At 36.0% G+C, this 17,978-nt stretch overlaps 1 protein-coding gene across 1 annotated transcript in view; it reads right to left on the bottom strand.

Moving 5' to 3' along the window:
- Positions 1-153: 153 nt before the first annotated feature.
- uxs1 (UDP-glucuronate decarboxylase 1) overlaps positions 154-17,978 on the bottom strand; it is a 52,374-nt gene continuing 34,549 nt past the window's right edge. Inside the window, exons 10-15 of the mRNA XM_079426620.1 lie at positions 8,700-8,819; positions 7,999-8,042; positions 3,599-3,659; positions 2,751-2,808; positions 2,563-2,666; positions 154-977 (exon numbers count right to left, since the gene is read on the bottom strand). Of these exons, the coding sequence (XP_079282746.1) occupies positions 846-977; positions 2,563-2,666; positions 2,751-2,808; positions 3,599-3,659; positions 7,999-8,042; positions 8,700-8,819 (519 nt within the window). The 3' untranslated portion in view covers positions 154-845. The remainder of the gene's footprint in view (positions 978-2,562; positions 2,667-2,750; positions 2,809-3,598; positions 3,660-7,998; positions 8,043-8,699; positions 8,820-17,978) is intronic.

Raw genomic sequence — 17,978 nt, forward strand, 5'->3', positions numbered from 1 at the left:
TTTATTTTTGTTCAAATAAATGCCAAAAATGACTCCTGACAAAACAGAAAAAAAATCAGCGGCGAACGAAAAAAAGAAAACATTTATAAGTGATTTATAAATGGGAACGCACTTTCAGCCATTAAGCAGAAGCACAGAGAAAATGAGATTAAAAACAGTCAAAATCACAGTAAATATTTTATTAAAATATTCTTTTCACCTGAAATCAATTATAGGTTCAAAGTTCTGTATGAAGTTTCACAAAGGTAACAACAGGTTTTGCTCAAAATCAAAGTTTAAATCAGAGAGAAAATTTTCCAATGCTTTTCTTTCATCCGTGTCCTCAAATTTCTTGGCAGAGCTGGACGAGGTTTCCTGCTCCTGACCAGACATTCAAGAAGATCTAGAAGATAATCTAGAAGATCAAGAAGATAGTCTGCAATTGCTAATTTCCATAATTTTCTGCAGGTGTCCATTTAGCAATAACACACCGCTAGCTTTAACAATGATAAAAAATAGATCACATCAATTAAAACGGCACAGAATGTAAACACCACAACAAAAATGCACATGAAGATCTAAGCTTGCTTTAAATAACAAACAGACGACTGACAAACCAAAGTGCAAGGAAAAGTCTGTAAATCAGATATCTTTGAGGCACATTTGACAAAAACAAACTCTTTAGAGACAGCTCTCTGCCTGAGCTGCTTTTCAAAACAATTGCAAAAAACATCAGAAAAATTCCTTTTTTTTCTCGTCTTTCTTCCTCTCCAAAAGATGGTTCTGTTAAAACCCACTCCATAAAATGGCTGTTGGATGTCTAGGGTCCTTCGGTATCCCAGCATCCCTGAGATCAACACAATTCATCAGTTGTGTCTGGGTCTTCCTTTTTTCATCCGTGCAGCCTTGGGTTTGGGTATATACTGATTGTTGGCCTGATGCTCCAGCTCTCTGCTGAAGTACTGGATGGTTTTGTTCAAGCCTTCCTCCAGTGGCACCTGCAAACACACAAATCACATCTTATTAAACAGCGCGGGCATCTGAGAAAATAGAAAAACAGAATAAAATAAATAGGCCTACACTAAATATATCTCAAATAAATAATTAACAAATTAAGATGACAAAACTAAAACGCACACTCAATCCTTCTATGCGCTTTTAAGAACGGCAGTCGTTTTCCCGTCAGACATAAAAATATTTACAAGCCTATCTCAGTGTAGGCCTACGTATTTTTGTTTTTTTTAAGTAACATGTTGACATGCTGTAGGCCTATGGATAGACTGGAGTGCTGCATGCTTACCGTTAAGGTCACTGCACGCTGCCTCCGAAACTTTCGTCCATCATACATTTTTTTGGATCAGGTTCGATTTTCTGCGTTTTCCGTAGCATGCATTTTGATAAGAAAGGATGAGGAATATGAAAAAAAAAAAAAAACGGAAAAACGCATACGAAAATTTCGGACTCCGTGTGCAATGGCCTTTAGACCCGCAACAAAAACACAATCAAAAAAATCCCGTCAATTTGCGGTTTGGTACTTTTTATCCACTGGTCATATGTTTCTATTCATGGCGTGCTTGCAGCTGCATTGAGCAATATAGCCAATCACAGACATACACTGCCTTCCAAAAGTATGGAAACAGCCCAACCTTCCAACAAGACAATGACCCCAAGCACACTTCCAAGCTGTGAAAATCCTATTTGAAGAGGAAACAGTCAGCTGGCATCATGTCTGTCGTGGAATGGCCTCCCCAATCACCCGACCTCAACCCAATTGAGCTACTATGGGAGGAACTGGACCGTGATGTCCGTAAGAAGTGTCCAACCAGTGTGAATCATCTTTGGGCAATCCTTCAGGAGGCTTGGAGTAATATATCAAGTTAATGTTTGAATAAACTGACAGCTCGGATGCCCAGATTACGCAGAGCTGTAATAGCTGCTAATGGTGGGGATTTTGATGAATCGAAAATTTACGTTTTTTCTAAACTGTTTATGTAATAAAATATGTTTTCGTAGTTTGTGTTGTCCCTTATCAGTGCAAAATTATCACAAATTAAAAAGGATTCATGCCAATATAGTCCAAAACGCCACTTTCCTAGGGCGTTTCCAAACTTTTTGGAGGGCAGTATATCTGTTGATTTCACAAACACAATCCACTCACCCCACCCAAAAAAACCTTTTAAACCGTTTAAATTATGGTATTAATTGGTTAGAATTCTTGCTTTCGGTTAACGGTTAAACGGTCAATAGGAGCATCCCTACTACAGATACTAATGAACTATATTATTAGGAAGAATTAATATTTTAGATTATTAATATAAATAATTATTAATATTACAAAGAACTAAGAATTTTTATATAAATTAATATCTAAAACCATCATAAAATTAAAGGCATCTGTTTATTGTCTTATTGTAGAGCATGTTAAATAAATTAAAAATAAAATAAATAGATAAAAAATAAAAATTATATGAATACATAAAATTGATAAGAATAATGGGGAAAAAAATACATAATCATCAATTTTAGGCTTCAGGATTTTGAATCGATGGCCCTAATATTCATGATGCTCAGTTCATAACTCACCACAGGTTCCCAGCCCAGAAGCATTTTGGCCTTGCGGATGTCTGGCCGTCTTCTCTGTGGATCATCTTGTGCTTCTGGAAGGAACTGAATATGACTGCGGCTCACTGAGGAGAAAATCAGGGTTGAGCTGTTAATTTAATTATACATTCTACAAGCTCATCTGAAATTATATAGAATTTTTTACTTACCAACTAGACTCTTAATAAGCTGCGCAAACTCTAGTATGGTGTGTTCCTCTGGATTACCCTAGAAGAGGAGAGGAGAGGAGAGAGGAGAGGAGAGAGGAGAGGGGAGGGGGGAGAGGAGAGGAGAGGAGAGGAGAGGAGCTGTCAGTTTATTCAAACATTGACTTTGAATTGGCAATCAATTGTTGAAGCTACACTATTAAGGTCTGCTGACCCAAAAATATTTTACAAACCTGGACCAAGTTTAAACCAGTAACCAGGCATCACAGTTGGCAAAGCGGCATGTCTGACTTTGACATGTATATATTGCCATTATTATGTTTTATCGCTGGTCTTCAGTGATAATGTCAAGTTACTTTAATGTATTTGCATCAAAATATGATAAGGATTTATGCTGATATCGTCCAAAACCAAACTTTATCAGGGGTGTTTCCAAACTTTTGGAGGGCAGTGTATAAATACAAACACATGCATGTATATATTTAAGAAACATTTTGTGTTTATATATTAAATATATAATAATATAAATAAGTGTATATACACATGTAAATATGTACAAAATATATACACTATGCATGCATTTATCTATAAACATAATAAATAAACAGTACACATACATATATTATGTAAACAAAAACTTTTATTTTGAATGCGATTAATCTTTTGACAGCACTAATAGCCATTCAACATTACAGTACAACTGAAAGCCAGGCCTAAACTGCAAATTACTGAATTATTTCTATTTACCATTTATTAACAGAGTTTTATTACGGAGTATTTAAAAAATATATACAGTATATTATAAAAACTCAATGTGTGAATAGCAACTGAAGGCAAAATGCTAAACTCACCAGGTTAACTGGACTACTGATGTTACTGTTCATCAGGGACACCAGGCCGTTCACCAGATCACTGGGGACAAAAAAAAGAAAGAAAAACAACTAAACCAGAGTATGTGGCATCTTGACAAAGCACAGTGAAAGAACGATGCAGATGCGATCATCTGAAGGGGCGAGCAAATGAACTAAACAGAAATAAAATGATAAACCTATTTACACATATTAATTTAATAGACAGGCATATGTGAATTCCTTCAGTGTGTATGTGTGTGTGTGTGTGTGTGTGTGTGGGCATGAACACAGTGGGGCAGCAGAGATCTCGCTAACACACCAGTGCAACGTTCAAACATTCAGACATTCATTCAGTAACAGATTTTCAGCACACATCTTAGTCCATTCAGTCTCAGAGGTGACGGCATAATGATGCTAAGACCATTAATAACAGTCTCAAGTGCTGTCATCTACACCTCCACAAGGACAAAATAACCAAACCAACCCTGCTAGTGCAGGTCAAGCATAAATTACGATGCTTGAGATCTTTTAATTTGATATGTTGAGGCTTAATTGGACGTAATGCAGACTGTGAATAATGAATGGTTAAGACTCACAAGGTCAGTCGAGGAACTGGAAAGTACAAACCTGTGGATGCTTATATTTTATTAAATTCTTGAGAGTCCCAACAGTCTACAGCGAGAGGAAGCTTAAAAAAAAAAAAAAAAAAAAGTGCAATCTCCCTTAAGTTCAGCTGTCTGCCTCCACCAACTTCTATAATAACTGTCCAATACACATGAGAAATGATAAAGCCTTTATTCGATCAATTGGCTTCTATAGACCCTTTTCACCTTTCCACGATTCTCAGAAGCAGAAAGTCAAAGTTGGGTAAGACTATTGTGGCGATCTGAAACTGCAACAAATATAATTTTTGCGTTCCCATTTGCCCTAATGGCAAAAAAAAAAAAAAAAAGAAGTGTTTATGACTTTCCAAAAGAAGGAAAAAATATCGAGAATTATTGTCAAGTTTGCGTTCACTCGCTCAGCTGAGTGAACGCAATTATCATTGCAAGGGGAAATAATTATATATATATATAAATAAATATAAAAACTGGTCACTTCCATGTGCTAATAAAACAAACTTCTGAATAAGCTGCCACATAGAGCTTTATATTGTGCAAGGCAGTCACGAATCCATTATTATATAGAACAATGCAATGTGAATAGCATTATGTTCAGGTAAAATTGTCTAGGGTCACATTCTCTTACCAGGTCTTTTCTCAAGCTGTGTGCTTTACACTAGCATCAAGCATGGAGGGGGCTGTCAGAAAATGCTCTGAATCAACTTATAAAGAGGGCTGACAGAAATATTGTCATGCTAATTCAAATATCACTCTTACTTATGCTTATGGTTAGTGTTTTTTCAACACCTCCCTAAGTGTTCAGCACTGCCCACACATTTGTGAATTAGACCTCACAATGTGTGGCTTATTGAGGAGAGGTTTTCTGAGGAGATATTGTTATTCTCAGTGATCAGAGGCAACATTTCTAGATTTACATTAATAGAAGGGCTTGAGCAGCATAGTTTGAAATTCAGGATTTTCCCATTCACATCCAATTTGAAGAAATGCATGGTTGGTGTATAAGCATTTTTATGCAGACTACAATTTCACACTTCAGAAGATCTAACAACTGGATTCGTCAAGTTTGTCAGGTTAGTAAAATTATATGCAAGACTTGCTGAAATGATATAGGTGTCTATTTGCTAAATGCCGACAGTATATGGGAAAGTATTATAGCATTTGCCTTTGTATTGTTAATAATAGAAAATACTATAAGACTTTTTCATTTAGTTTTTTTCTCCAAAGACAACTGTTCAGAGAATAAGAGCTCTTTGTGCATCTGCACTTAGCCGCTGGTATTCTCAGTGCAGTCAAAATAAAAGTCCCGGCACTGTAAAAATAAATCATCTCATGCTTCTCAAGCTTGTGATTTGATTCGATTTAATTTAATTTGATTCGATTAGCTATTGATTATTTTGGATATATATACACACACAGGTACAGTACATGGCAAATTTTCTCAAGGAAAAGAAAAATAATTTTATAACATTAAAATTAGAAAAATAAAAAAAGTGCCACATATTGGCTGAAATATCATCCTTGACAACTAATTGTAACACCACCAATGGCAGGGTTTTTGGATTTAGAATCCCACCACTTCCTATCTCTCTTTGTCCGTACTAACGAATAAAAGCAAAATGACTAAAAATATCATTTAAAAAAAGAGAGAATTTACTTGAAGTCATAGTTCATGGTTCACCAAAGAATTATCATTTTCTGACAAAACTTCTTGTGTTCCATGGTTAAAGAAAACAAACAAACAAAAGGTTTAGAATAACATAAGGGGGAATAATTCAGGGCATAGTTTTCATTTTTGGGGTCAAATATTCCTTTTAGACGTGAGCCAAACACGAGCCACAAGAGTTGCCTTTGATTTGTCAATACAGCTGGAATTGCTAGATGTGAATTGCTCTCTTTCCCTTTAATAACACGATGAGCTCAGTCATACAGGTCCATCTTCTCTTCTTATTTGAGATAACACTTCTGTATTTATCTTTAGGATGAATCAGACCAGAGCTGCGGAGACATCTCCTTGAGCGGTGTATAGGCTGTGACCCTGGGAGGGCTATCAAAGCCTTTGAAAATCCACATTTTCAAACAAGTTCCATGTTTATATAGGAGTTCACGTTACCTCTGATCATCTCATCTTTTCTTTAGTGTGATGTTTGACTGATATCTTTTCTTCCAGACCATAATATTTCACGTTTGATATTGAAACTAGACATAAGAATTGTGTAGTTTCACTGGTAGTGGTATCAACTACTGGAAATGTAATATTGTAACAACCTTATTCAGAAGCTAAAAAAATCGGAGTCTGTGGGATTTTCTGTGGAATCTGACTGGCTCTGACTTTCCTCAACTAGCGTCAACATGTTCAGATTGTAAAATCGGAGCAAAAATCATGTAGTGTATTCCAAGCTTTAGATAACAGAAACATCAGAGAAAAGATACATAAGTTGGCAACAACTGACGACTGCACATAATATCCGCTGTCAATCAAGCTCCTTGCGAACGGTCAATTGATGAAATACTTGTGATGGTCAGATCAAGAAGGTCTCTGCCAGACCTCCCTGCCAAAATGATATATTTTACCAAACTACACCAACAGACTGGGAAATCACTTTTCTTTTCCTGAGACTGCAATCAGTCTTATGACAGGTTTGCCTTAACTAAGCTCAGATGCAATGAAAGGTACCCCCAAATCTGCTTGCAAGTGGCCGCTTTCCTTCAAATTAAAAAGGCAGGTATACATTTTCACAAATAAAGAGCCATTTATACTATGAACATTTATAATATCATTAATCTGGTGCAAATGCAAATCTCACGTACACTTTTAGGATGAAATCTATGTGGAGTTTTATGAATGAGACCCCCGGTCTACAGCAACAGTTACTGGGGTCTCAGAAGAACAGTGAGTTATTATATTGCACACACACACACACGCACATTTCTCACTTCCCAAGAATGCCACAGTATCACATGGGGATGAGTCCAAAGCCCATTAATAACTGATAAATTTGCTTCCACCAAAGCATCACTACATTATCAGTCTGTACACAAACTCTGCAGCCTTTTAAATCAAAAAACAGAGTTCAGCCTTTGAAATACTTTCAACGCAATTACCAGAAAGCACCAGTAATCCCATCAAAAGCTGACCTCCGTCCTTGAAAATGCCATGGAGCAATCTGTCAGGAAGATCTGTTTTTCCCAAAGGTTCATTTCATTAAGACAAAACATGGGACTGCGCTGGTGCTGTCAGACTCATGTTAATACTTTTGTTTGTTCACGTGTTTCATTTGTGCTATTCTTTTGACATTATAGAGACCAGATGGGCTTTTTCCCTCTGTTCTTATCATTCAGATGCACAAAAACATTAAAAAGGAATAATACAGAAAACTAGATGACATGAAAACAGATGGAAATGGGGAAAAAGGGACAGATGGATGTGTTACATAAATCTATGTTCATGGCTGTAGTTTTTTCCCTCAAATTTGTAACATTGCCTATTTATACAGAACAGGCCAATTAAATATTTTATTTGTTTGAATGCTGACTTTAAACACATCTTTCACAGATCATTTTCTCTTTCAGTCCACTTGTGGACACTTTGAACATTCAACGTTCATTTGAACAACATCAAAATGATGGGAAAATCAGCTAATCATAGTATTATGTTTTTATATTTCATAGTATTTTTCATCCTATTTACTTTTGCATCCGTGTCCTCTTTTTGCTGTAGATAGATACAAAACAAATGAAAACCCACCCATACATTTATTTAAATTTTTTTTTTCTTACCTCACATACTGGAAAGCTCTTGTCTGAGAACCTGAACCATAAACCTGAAAAAGGCAAAACAAACAGAATCATAATTACACACCAGAGCACACGCAGCAAGAGAAGAAGCTGCTACAAGGCGACTGAGGAACAGTATTTAAAAACCTCAAGTGAGCTGAAGCGTTTACAATAAGGAAGCGTTCACATTTAAGGGTGATTCTACACCAAGACACATTTATGTTCCACAGGCCGATTTTTGTATTAAAATAAACGTTTTCTCTTTTTGGTATATGAAGATCACATTAAAACTGGTTTAAATTAAAACTTTGCTATTTTTCAAAGCATTTTATGGTTGGTTAGAAAAACCAAGGTTGGTTATGGTTAAATACAAAAACCATGACATTATGCAAATGTCAAAATATTAGAGTGCATTTAAAATTAGCCATAGAAAAAATATATATATTTTATTGCAAAATCATTCATTTTCATTTCCACAACCATCTGTTTAACATAATAATGACGAACAAAAAAATTATTGTATGGATGCCTACTTAGACACTGTTTGGAGATAAAATAAAAAAGGCATTTAAAAGGTAAATTAAAGTGTGTTTTATAGGAGTTGACAAATTTAAGTAAATTGAGTCAAAGCAGGATTTAAGAGTTAGGAGGTATAATTAACGCTGAATATGGTTCATTATTTTAATGAGGTGAATGGGTCTTACCGTCAGCGGCTCTCCCTGTAAAGCCTGCAGAATGAAATTACTGACCACTCGGCCATCATTCATGTGCATGCGAGACCCGAAGGTGTTGAAGATCCGAGCCACTCTCACCTCCACTCCTTCCTGTGAGAGACAGACACACGCAAACCTCATTAACACCACGAGTTCTGCTGCAAGTGTTAATTATTCAGTGAACATGCAGTAATAGGTTTATGGGTGTCAGGATTATCTGCAGCTAGTTTCACTGATTTTTTTTTTTTTTTGTCTTGACAATACTGCATTCATACGTGAGATCCTGATATCGATATCTTCAAATTTTCATCTAGTAGTCTAAAGCCACAAGTTAAATTGCTTCCATTCGTTCCTAATTTAAAAAATAAAGTAGCAGCATAACAACTGGACTGAAAAATGTGCATTTCAGAAAGTGTTTGTATTTGGTCTGTTTGCCCTTTTGGTGTATTGACAGGAGCACTTGAGCGTCACAAATATTAGTGGGTGATCTATAAACACACTCACATTAAGTATGGATGGCATTTGTGATTAACACAGTGACAGACAGCATCTCATTTCAAGCAAATGTGACATTAATCAAGTTTCCTCGGCCCACCTGTCCAAATGGTAGAAACTCTCTTATTAGAATTTCATCTCACAATTTACTTTGGGCTGACAAGACAGCAAACTGTATTGGTAATAATTAACCATTACCCATCAACACCCTCAGCTTAAGGTCCTTGGACTACTATTTCTGACCATAAACCTTAATAGACCATAATCGATTATAGCCTACTGACATCATTCGCATACATTGCACAGAATATGCTCTGTGAGACACATGCATATTGCTTGACTGTGCTTCCACTCGGTCTTTTACTTTAGATATGCTTTCACTTATGCCGTTTGGAATGCGGTACATATTAGATGCACGAAACTCACATACTGACATACTTTCACGTGCGCTTTGTGTTTGTTTGTCAAGAAGCTCGCTGCTGCCGTTAAATGCACTTGCATCTCAAAATACTTTTATGATTCGGAATTAATGTGTAAACCGTCATGTTTCTCAGAACAGGACAAAACATCTGATATGTTGAAACAGATCTGTGCATTAGTGTGAATGCAGCCACTGTCTATGATCTCATCGGTAATAATCAAATGGCAATAATGCAGAGGAAACAAGAAAAAGCCATAAATCTTTTGGATACTTAAAGCACTCTTAGACACTAAAAGTGCTTTTTGTTTATCAATTGCAATTGTCTTTTTCCCCCTTTGCTTGTGTTTTAAAGCTATATTTACTTTATTTATTATTAATTCACATAATTATTTTAAAAACTAGCCTGCTTATATAATTTTATAAAAATGCTCAAAATAAATTTGATATAATCGTGATATCGAATTGAATCGTGAAACCAGTGCCGATTCACACCCCTAATGTTAATATTAAGGAATTTTCCGTATCGATTTTTCACAGGTGTTTTATCCACATTGTATTGCTCATTGTATTGCGTTATGTTTCTAGGGTTGAAGGAAATGTCCTTAAACCTAAAGGAAAATGTACTGGTATTTTTCTGTCGGGACATTATCGGTTTTTCTATGAATTTAAAAAAAAAAAAATTGTTAAAACATGCATTATCAAAAAAACACACACAAAAACAGACTTTAACCCCCTGTTTCACAGACAAGACTTAAGCTAGTCCTAGACTACAATGCATGTTTGAGCTGTCTCAGCTGAAAATATCTTGCTCTGACATATCTTAAAATATGTCAGTGTCATTGTTCTGTCAAGATGCACACCTGAAATGTTTCCTTTCAGAGGCATTTCTGTATAAGTTGCTTAAATATCTTAATTTAACTGAGGCCTAGTCCTGGCTTAAGCTAAGCCCCGTTTGTGAAATCCGGCCTATATCTAATAGAGTTTAATTAGTTTGGAGTAAGGCAGCATGTTTCATTTCCATAGAGCAGTGACATTTATTCACACTAATACACTGATAACTATCAGCTTATTGAAATAACCCTTTTTACTGGTTTACATGCAAACCAATTACCTGGCAACACAAGCAGATGACATTTACATGACTTTTTTTTTTATAAAATCAAGTTATGATTTCATTTATGTAGTCAATATGAGGTACGATATTAAGGCATTATAATATACATATTAAAACCACAAAGCCTTTCCAAATGTCTGTGGGAAACTCGTATGGACTCAAATCATGTTTGCATGTTTCTATGACTGTCCCACTTCTCTTCAGGCTAAATAAGTGAAATTTAAATGGTTATTAAACAGACACAGATACTAGTTGTTTATATTGTTTGCACATTTGTGACCCTGGACCACAAAACCAGTCATAAGCATCCATTTTTGCGAAATTGAGATTTCTAAAACATCTGAAAGTTGAATAAAAAAAGCTTTCCATTGATGTATGGTTTGTTAGGATAGGACAACTATTTGAAAATCTGGAATCTGAGGATGCAAAAAAATCTAAATACTGAGAAAACTGCCTTTAAAGTTGTCCAAATGAAGTTCTTAGCAATGCATATTACTAATCAAAAATGTATTTTTAATATATTTACTGAAGGAAATTTACAAAATATAAATGTACATTTATACAGATATTTGTCATAGACAAGAAACGCATTCAAACCCAGACACATAAACAGTTGCCGTGGTAATGAACGCTGACTTCTGACCAACTTACGCAAACAAACGTTTATTTGGTTCTGTTTATAAGATCCTATAAATAGAGAGACTGCTGACGTACATGAGGACTCCAAGTCACATCTAATTACTCACGACTCTTTTAATCCAGAAGATGACAATAAAAATAAATCTAAATTAATTAGATTTCAAAATATTTTCCATATTCATACAGGTTTGGAACAACATGAGAATATGATTTATGCTGAACTATCACTTTAATGTATGTTATGTTAATAACGAAAGTAATGATCCAGTGTCAATCTGTCATGTACATTTGATGGCGTCCCCGGGGTGGTTGGGAGTCTCATGGGGCGTCTCTGGGTTAGAAAAGGTTGAAAACTACTCTAAAACACTCTACCATCATAAAGTAACCCATCACTATTCTCCACATTGCTCCAAGCTTGCCAAACTAGCAATTCCAATCAAAACTGGATGAAAAGGCCGGAAGACATGGTCCCATCAATTTAAAAAAATCTAATAAAATCAAAAGAAAGATCACAGGAAGAAGCAAAGCAAAGAAAAATTCAATGATTAAAGCTGTTTATTACTGTTTAAACAGCATCCCCAATTCAATGGAACTACAAATATAAAGATGTTGCAAACATGCTTCCAAAAGACCCCTATATACAGCACTTCTGCATCACAGAGCCAGAGACAGTCTTCAGGGAATTTAAAATATGAATGGCTTACTTATGATCTCTGCATAATAAAATGGGACAGGTCAAAATATTGTATCTCTTTATATCTATGTATTTGTATCTATACCACTGTTCTCTTGAGCAGTGCAAAAACTGCAAGAATGTCCATGTAGCTGATATGTCCATCAAAATGACCATTTTTAATGAATGTTGAAGTTTATTATAAATAATTTATCTGTGAACTGAATTAACAGCTCTAACACGAGGCAAGAAAATAATACTGCTCATAACTAGAAAATATTTCAAATGATATGAGCTATATAAATCTATAAAGACGAGCCATGTCATGGTAAAACCTGTACTTGCGCCTGCATCAAATACTGGTTTTGGGACAGTGTCAGAGAGAACCTGGGAGTTTAACAGGAAGAGTTGGATTTTTAGGTCCAGTAGTTCTATAATTAACTCTGCGGACATGAATAAAAACATGAAATATGAATAGCATTATAAATGAAGGATGGCCAGCTAAAATGTCAGACTACACAACGAGGACAAAACAAGGACAACCTACTTACGTGGCCTTTTTAGCAAGGAAAAGCACTCGCCTGATTGCAAGCCTATTATGTGATTACATAAACACCGTGTGTGTGAGCATGGCACATTTCAGCTGCGATGATAAGGCTGTGTGTTACTGTGATTTTACCATCGGTAGGACAGAATGCTTAAAGCAAGTATGTGCAGGTGCAAAGAATGTTAGGTAACTTGAGTAACCTTGGTTCTCTGATGACATGAACAATCTCTGATGACAATAAAAATGCATGAACCTTAAAAATTAAATAATCAGTGGGTGTGCACATGCACAACCACACAACCAAGTTCAAGTCTTTTCCTGTTCTCAGATCTCAGTTTATGCACCCCTTTTAAATACTAAAACAACAACAAAAAGGATATAAAAAAATATAAAAGAACAGACCCCATTTGTGTTAAAGACTCTAAAATCTCATTAATGTGTGTGGTGAAGCTCATTACAAGTGACACCTTCAAAATGGCCTGGAGCAAAACTGTAAGGAATAGTTTGCAGTGTAAGAGCATGCAGCAAAGCTATCTTCAGGGAAAGAAGCCTAAAATAAATGCTTTCCATTAGTTCCAATGGGGACTGAGAAAGCATTTTCAGAGCAATGATGGGTCTCAACAATGCCAGAAAGCTGCAATTCAGGCTGAGCAAACAGTCTCCTGATGACTGAGGTGACATCAGCGACAGAGCTGAAATACAGACAACGCCAGAGCCATAAGGCCCAACAGATGAAGGAAGCTCTTAAAGGAAAACACTCGATGAAGTCAGGTGATGTAAGGGGATGGGGAGACAGCAGAGGGGATTGAAGTGGACTAATTAAATCAATTGGAGGAAAGGCACATCACAAGACACGGAGGTCAAAGTTGACACATCTGTGTTTATACCAACCTGCATAATAATTGTGAGGGATACATACGAGTAACCAGAAGAGGACGGAAATTAAATGTGAAATATCTACAAAGTGAACTTCCAAGAATGTATTAACTACCCAAACATAACAAATGAGACGGGAGTTAATGGAAATGAAGTGCACTCATAATGTGACTGTGTGAGTTTGTGGTGCAAACACAATACCGTCAGAATGGTGGAAGTGTAATAATAATAATAATAATACATTTTATTTAAGGCACCTTTCAAATCACTCATCAGGAGCAATAAGCAAAACAACAAATAAATATTAAATAGCAATATCAATGAACCATAAAAGAGAAGCAGCAGTTGCAAAATGACAAAAAATTAAATGGAAAAAAAAAAAATGGATTTGAGTGTAGACAGTAATCATGTAGGATAAGCTATTCTGAATAAGTGAGTTTAGCTTTGAATTGAGATAACGAGTCTAAATTGCGGATGTTAGCTGGGAGAGAATTCCAAATGAGAGGAGCAGCACGGCTAAAGTCTCTGTGACCCATGGTGGTTAAACAAGCCGTGGGTGTATGGAGGAGACCCAGTGAGGAAGAACAAGGGTTCGAGAAGGAGTGTAGAGCTGAATGAGATCTGAGAGGTAAGTTGGAGCGAGGTAATGGAGAGTTTTATACGCGAAGAGAATAATTTTAAATTTAATGCGAAGTTTGATGGGAAGCCAATGAAGCTGTTGAACAGATGGAGTAATGTGTTGTATAGATAGAGTCCAGGTTATGAAACGAGCACCAGAATTCTGAATCAGCTGGGGTTTATGGAGAAGCTTGTGTGGTAAATCAAATAAAAGAGAATTACAGTAATCGATGCGATAGGTGACAGCTGAGTGAACAAGAATGCCAGTACTGTGTGGGGTGAGAGATGAACGAAGGTGAGCAATATTACGAAGATGAAAGTAACAAGACCGGGTTATACTATTAATGTGAGCTTCAAATGAAAGAGTGCAGTCAAAGATGACCCCAAGTTCTTAACCTTGAAAACAGAGGAACCATCAATGGTTAAAGAAAATCTGAAGGAGCTAGCGAGAATAGAGCTAGTTCCTATAAGGAGTACTTCAGTCTTACTGCCATTAAGTTTAAGAAAATTGGCAGAGAACCAGGTTTTTATTTCGTGAAGACAGTTAGTAAGGCAGACAGGTGGAAGAATGGAGTCAGGCTTAGTAGATACATGAAGTTGTGTATCATCAGCATAACCAAATTTAGAAAAGATACTACCAAGTGGGAGAAGATAGATTAGGAACAACAGAGGACCTAGAACAGAACCTTGTGGGACGCCCAGCTAACAGAAAAGGGATGAGAATGAAAACGTTTTATTTGTACGAACTGTGTACGGTTGGAAAGGTATGACGTAAACCAGACGAGAAGAATACCAGAGATACCAATAGCAGATAAACTGTTCAACAACATAGTGTGAAATGGTGTCAAAAGCTGCATTCAAATCAAGCAAAACAAGAATAGATAAGGACCCACCATCAGCAGCCATTAACAGATCACTAGTTACTCTCACCAAGGTGGTTTCCGTACTATACTTGGGACAAATTCCTGACTGAAAACAAGCAATAATAAGTTATAATTACTAAGGTGAGCTTGGACCTGTGCTGCAACTACTTTTTCAAGAATTTTCGAAATAAAAGGAAGATTTGAAATGGGACCAAGGTTATCTAGAATGTTAGGGTCTGCACCAGGTTTTTTAAGAATTGGGGTTATAGCAGCTATTTTAAAAGATGATGGAACATTGCCGATGCTAAGGGAAGTATGAAAAATACGAGTTATAAGAGGAGAAAGAGAAGGAAGGGGTCAAGTAAACATGAAGAATTAGATTTGTAAATAACATTAGACATTTCTAAATTCAGATGGCAGGGTAAAAGAAAAAAATAGAATAAGAGGGAATCGATTGAAACACTGTATAATGAATTACAATATGGGTTAGCCGAAGAAGCCAACTGTTGGTGGATAGCGGTTATTTTGTTCCTGAAAAAAAAGACATAAATTTATCACATTGAGCAGTGCAATACAGTGCAGCAGGTTTCAGTATATGAATTACAGTGGAGAACAAATTTTAGTATTACTATCTCCAGACTCAATTAAACTTGAATAAAACTCATATTTGGCAACAGAAAGAGCATCTTTATAAACAGGGTTTCTGCAGGATTTTTAAGCTCAAATTTAAGACTTTAAGACCTTTTTTAAGACCTGCACAAATAAAATTAATACCATACGAGTGGGGTAGGGCAATGTCTATAGTACCATATTAAACTGTAAAATGACTGTCAAAAGCATAATTTACAATTCAGATACAAATTTTCACAAAAACTAAAAGTTTTATAAAATGATAAACTTTCCATTTCAGCCTTTAAACCATTTTTAAGAAAATGGATAAGTCAAAAGTATTAATTATATTGATTTTAACAATTATTATCAATAAATTATTATATAAATTATATAACATGAATTAGGGGTGTGCGAAATTGACCAAAAAAAATTATATCTTGATATTTTCTGGGATTTTATCAATAACAATGATTAGACAATATTTTCCTGAGTGTTTTATTGTGCTGGTATCTTAAAGCTTACTGTGGACAGCTGACTCCTGATTTTTGTTTTATATTCTTCATATTCTGTGTGGTCAGTTCACAGCAGTGATAGAAATTAATGTTTTCCAATAAGTTTTATGGGCATTTTTACCTTTAAGTCATTTTTTCTAAAAGTGTGCATCATCTTTTGAGTCAAATTCTTTCATTTGGGCTGTTACCAAGCAAATTAATTCAGTATCAACAAAATTGATCTTTGCAATGCATCTGAAGTGGCATTTAGATGCATTTACACACAGCTTAATGCAGCTCAGAGGGACGTAGAATGGTAAACTGCAGTTACAAATGCATAAATAATGTTTTGATATTTGAAACGTTGAAAACTGATGTTTGAAATTATTTTTAAAAACGAAGATACTTTAAATGTGAAATTAAAACCGCCAGCAGGTGGCAGCGAGTCACTGTTAATAAGTGAGTCATTGCGATTGAAACGAATCATTTAAACGTTTGATTAATTCAGGAACGAATCACCGTCATGTTGCTCAGAGACGCAAAACAGTGCTGTGGCTGTGTTTGGAATTATGTTTGTTGTAGAAATGGAGCAAAAGCAGGAAATATGGTGTCTAAAACATAAGTCTCTTAATATTAACTTCTTGTTTATTGAACTGTTGCATAAAATCAAAATCACATTTGTAATCATACTGACTTTTGGAGAAAAAAAATGGCACTCTTCGTGTGATTATTAACTATATGAAATGATCTATATTAAATTATGTGATCATTCTAAATGCATTTTAATAGACTGAATCGTGCAGTGAAAGAAGGCACTCGCACACGCACTAGTTTAACCTATGGTAACGGATTCATTCTCTGCCAGCAGGTGTCGCGTTTGGCAGAAATGTAACGGTTTTCCCGGTAAAGACAGAACACAAAACAGCGCAGTACGGGATTTTGAACTGGTAGCGCTCATGTTTATTTAATGAAATCATAGCCATCACATAATCGTCACATTCAGCCATATCGCAATTCTTGTCTTTCCATCTCCAAATTTAAGACCTCTTGAAATCATAATTAAGACTTTCTTGTACAATTTAAGACTTTAAGGCCTTAAATTTGATACAACTAAATTTAAGACTTTTTAAGACCCTGCGGACACCCTGTATAAAGATGAACAGCTCTCCATGTACCATAAGTCCTGTTCGTTTATAAAGGCGTTCCAAATGCCGCCCACTAGTTTTTAGCTGGCGGAGTTCAGGAGTAAACCAGGGCGCAGAGTTAGTGAAAGGTACAGTCCGAGTTTTGAGAGATGCTAAATTTTCCAGGAGCTGCCGTAATTCAGAATTATATAAGGAGACCAGCTCATCAGCGGAAGGGAGATGGTCACTATGTGGGAGGTCGGTGATTGCAACAGTATAAGCTGAGGGGTTGATCCTTTTTATATTCCGGAATGTCACAGAACATTGTTGCTTGGATCAGTGTAACATTAACATTGAAAGAAAGCAATTTATGATTGGATATGGCTATTGCAGTTGCCATACAGTCCAGTAGTGTAACACCTGCACAGCAAACAAGGTCCAGAGTGTGACCTTTAGAATGGGTTGGAAAGTCCACATATTGCTGAAGACCAAAACTGTCCAGGCAGGAAATTAAATCCCTTGTGAATAAGTTGGTCTAGCAATGTTCACATGAATATTAAAAATGGCTGAGGTGCAAGATGACATCACCTGGGCACAAACATTTGCATAAACTCCGCCTCCAGAGCAAGACATTGACAAATAGTCATCATCTCACCATAGGCCCCGCCCACTGGCATTCAGTCACTTAATGGCTGACACTTGATTACGCTGAATACGAGTATCACATTGCATTACGTCAAAATCAAATATAAATTACAATCACTGCCACTATGTCTACACTTGTCTACACTGGATAT

The sequence above is a fragment of the Barbus barbus genome, assembly GCF_936440315.1.
Source record: "Barbus barbus genome assembly, chromosome: 10".
NCBI lineage: Eukaryota > Metazoa > Chordata > Actinopteri > Cypriniformes > Cyprinidae > Barbus > Barbus barbus.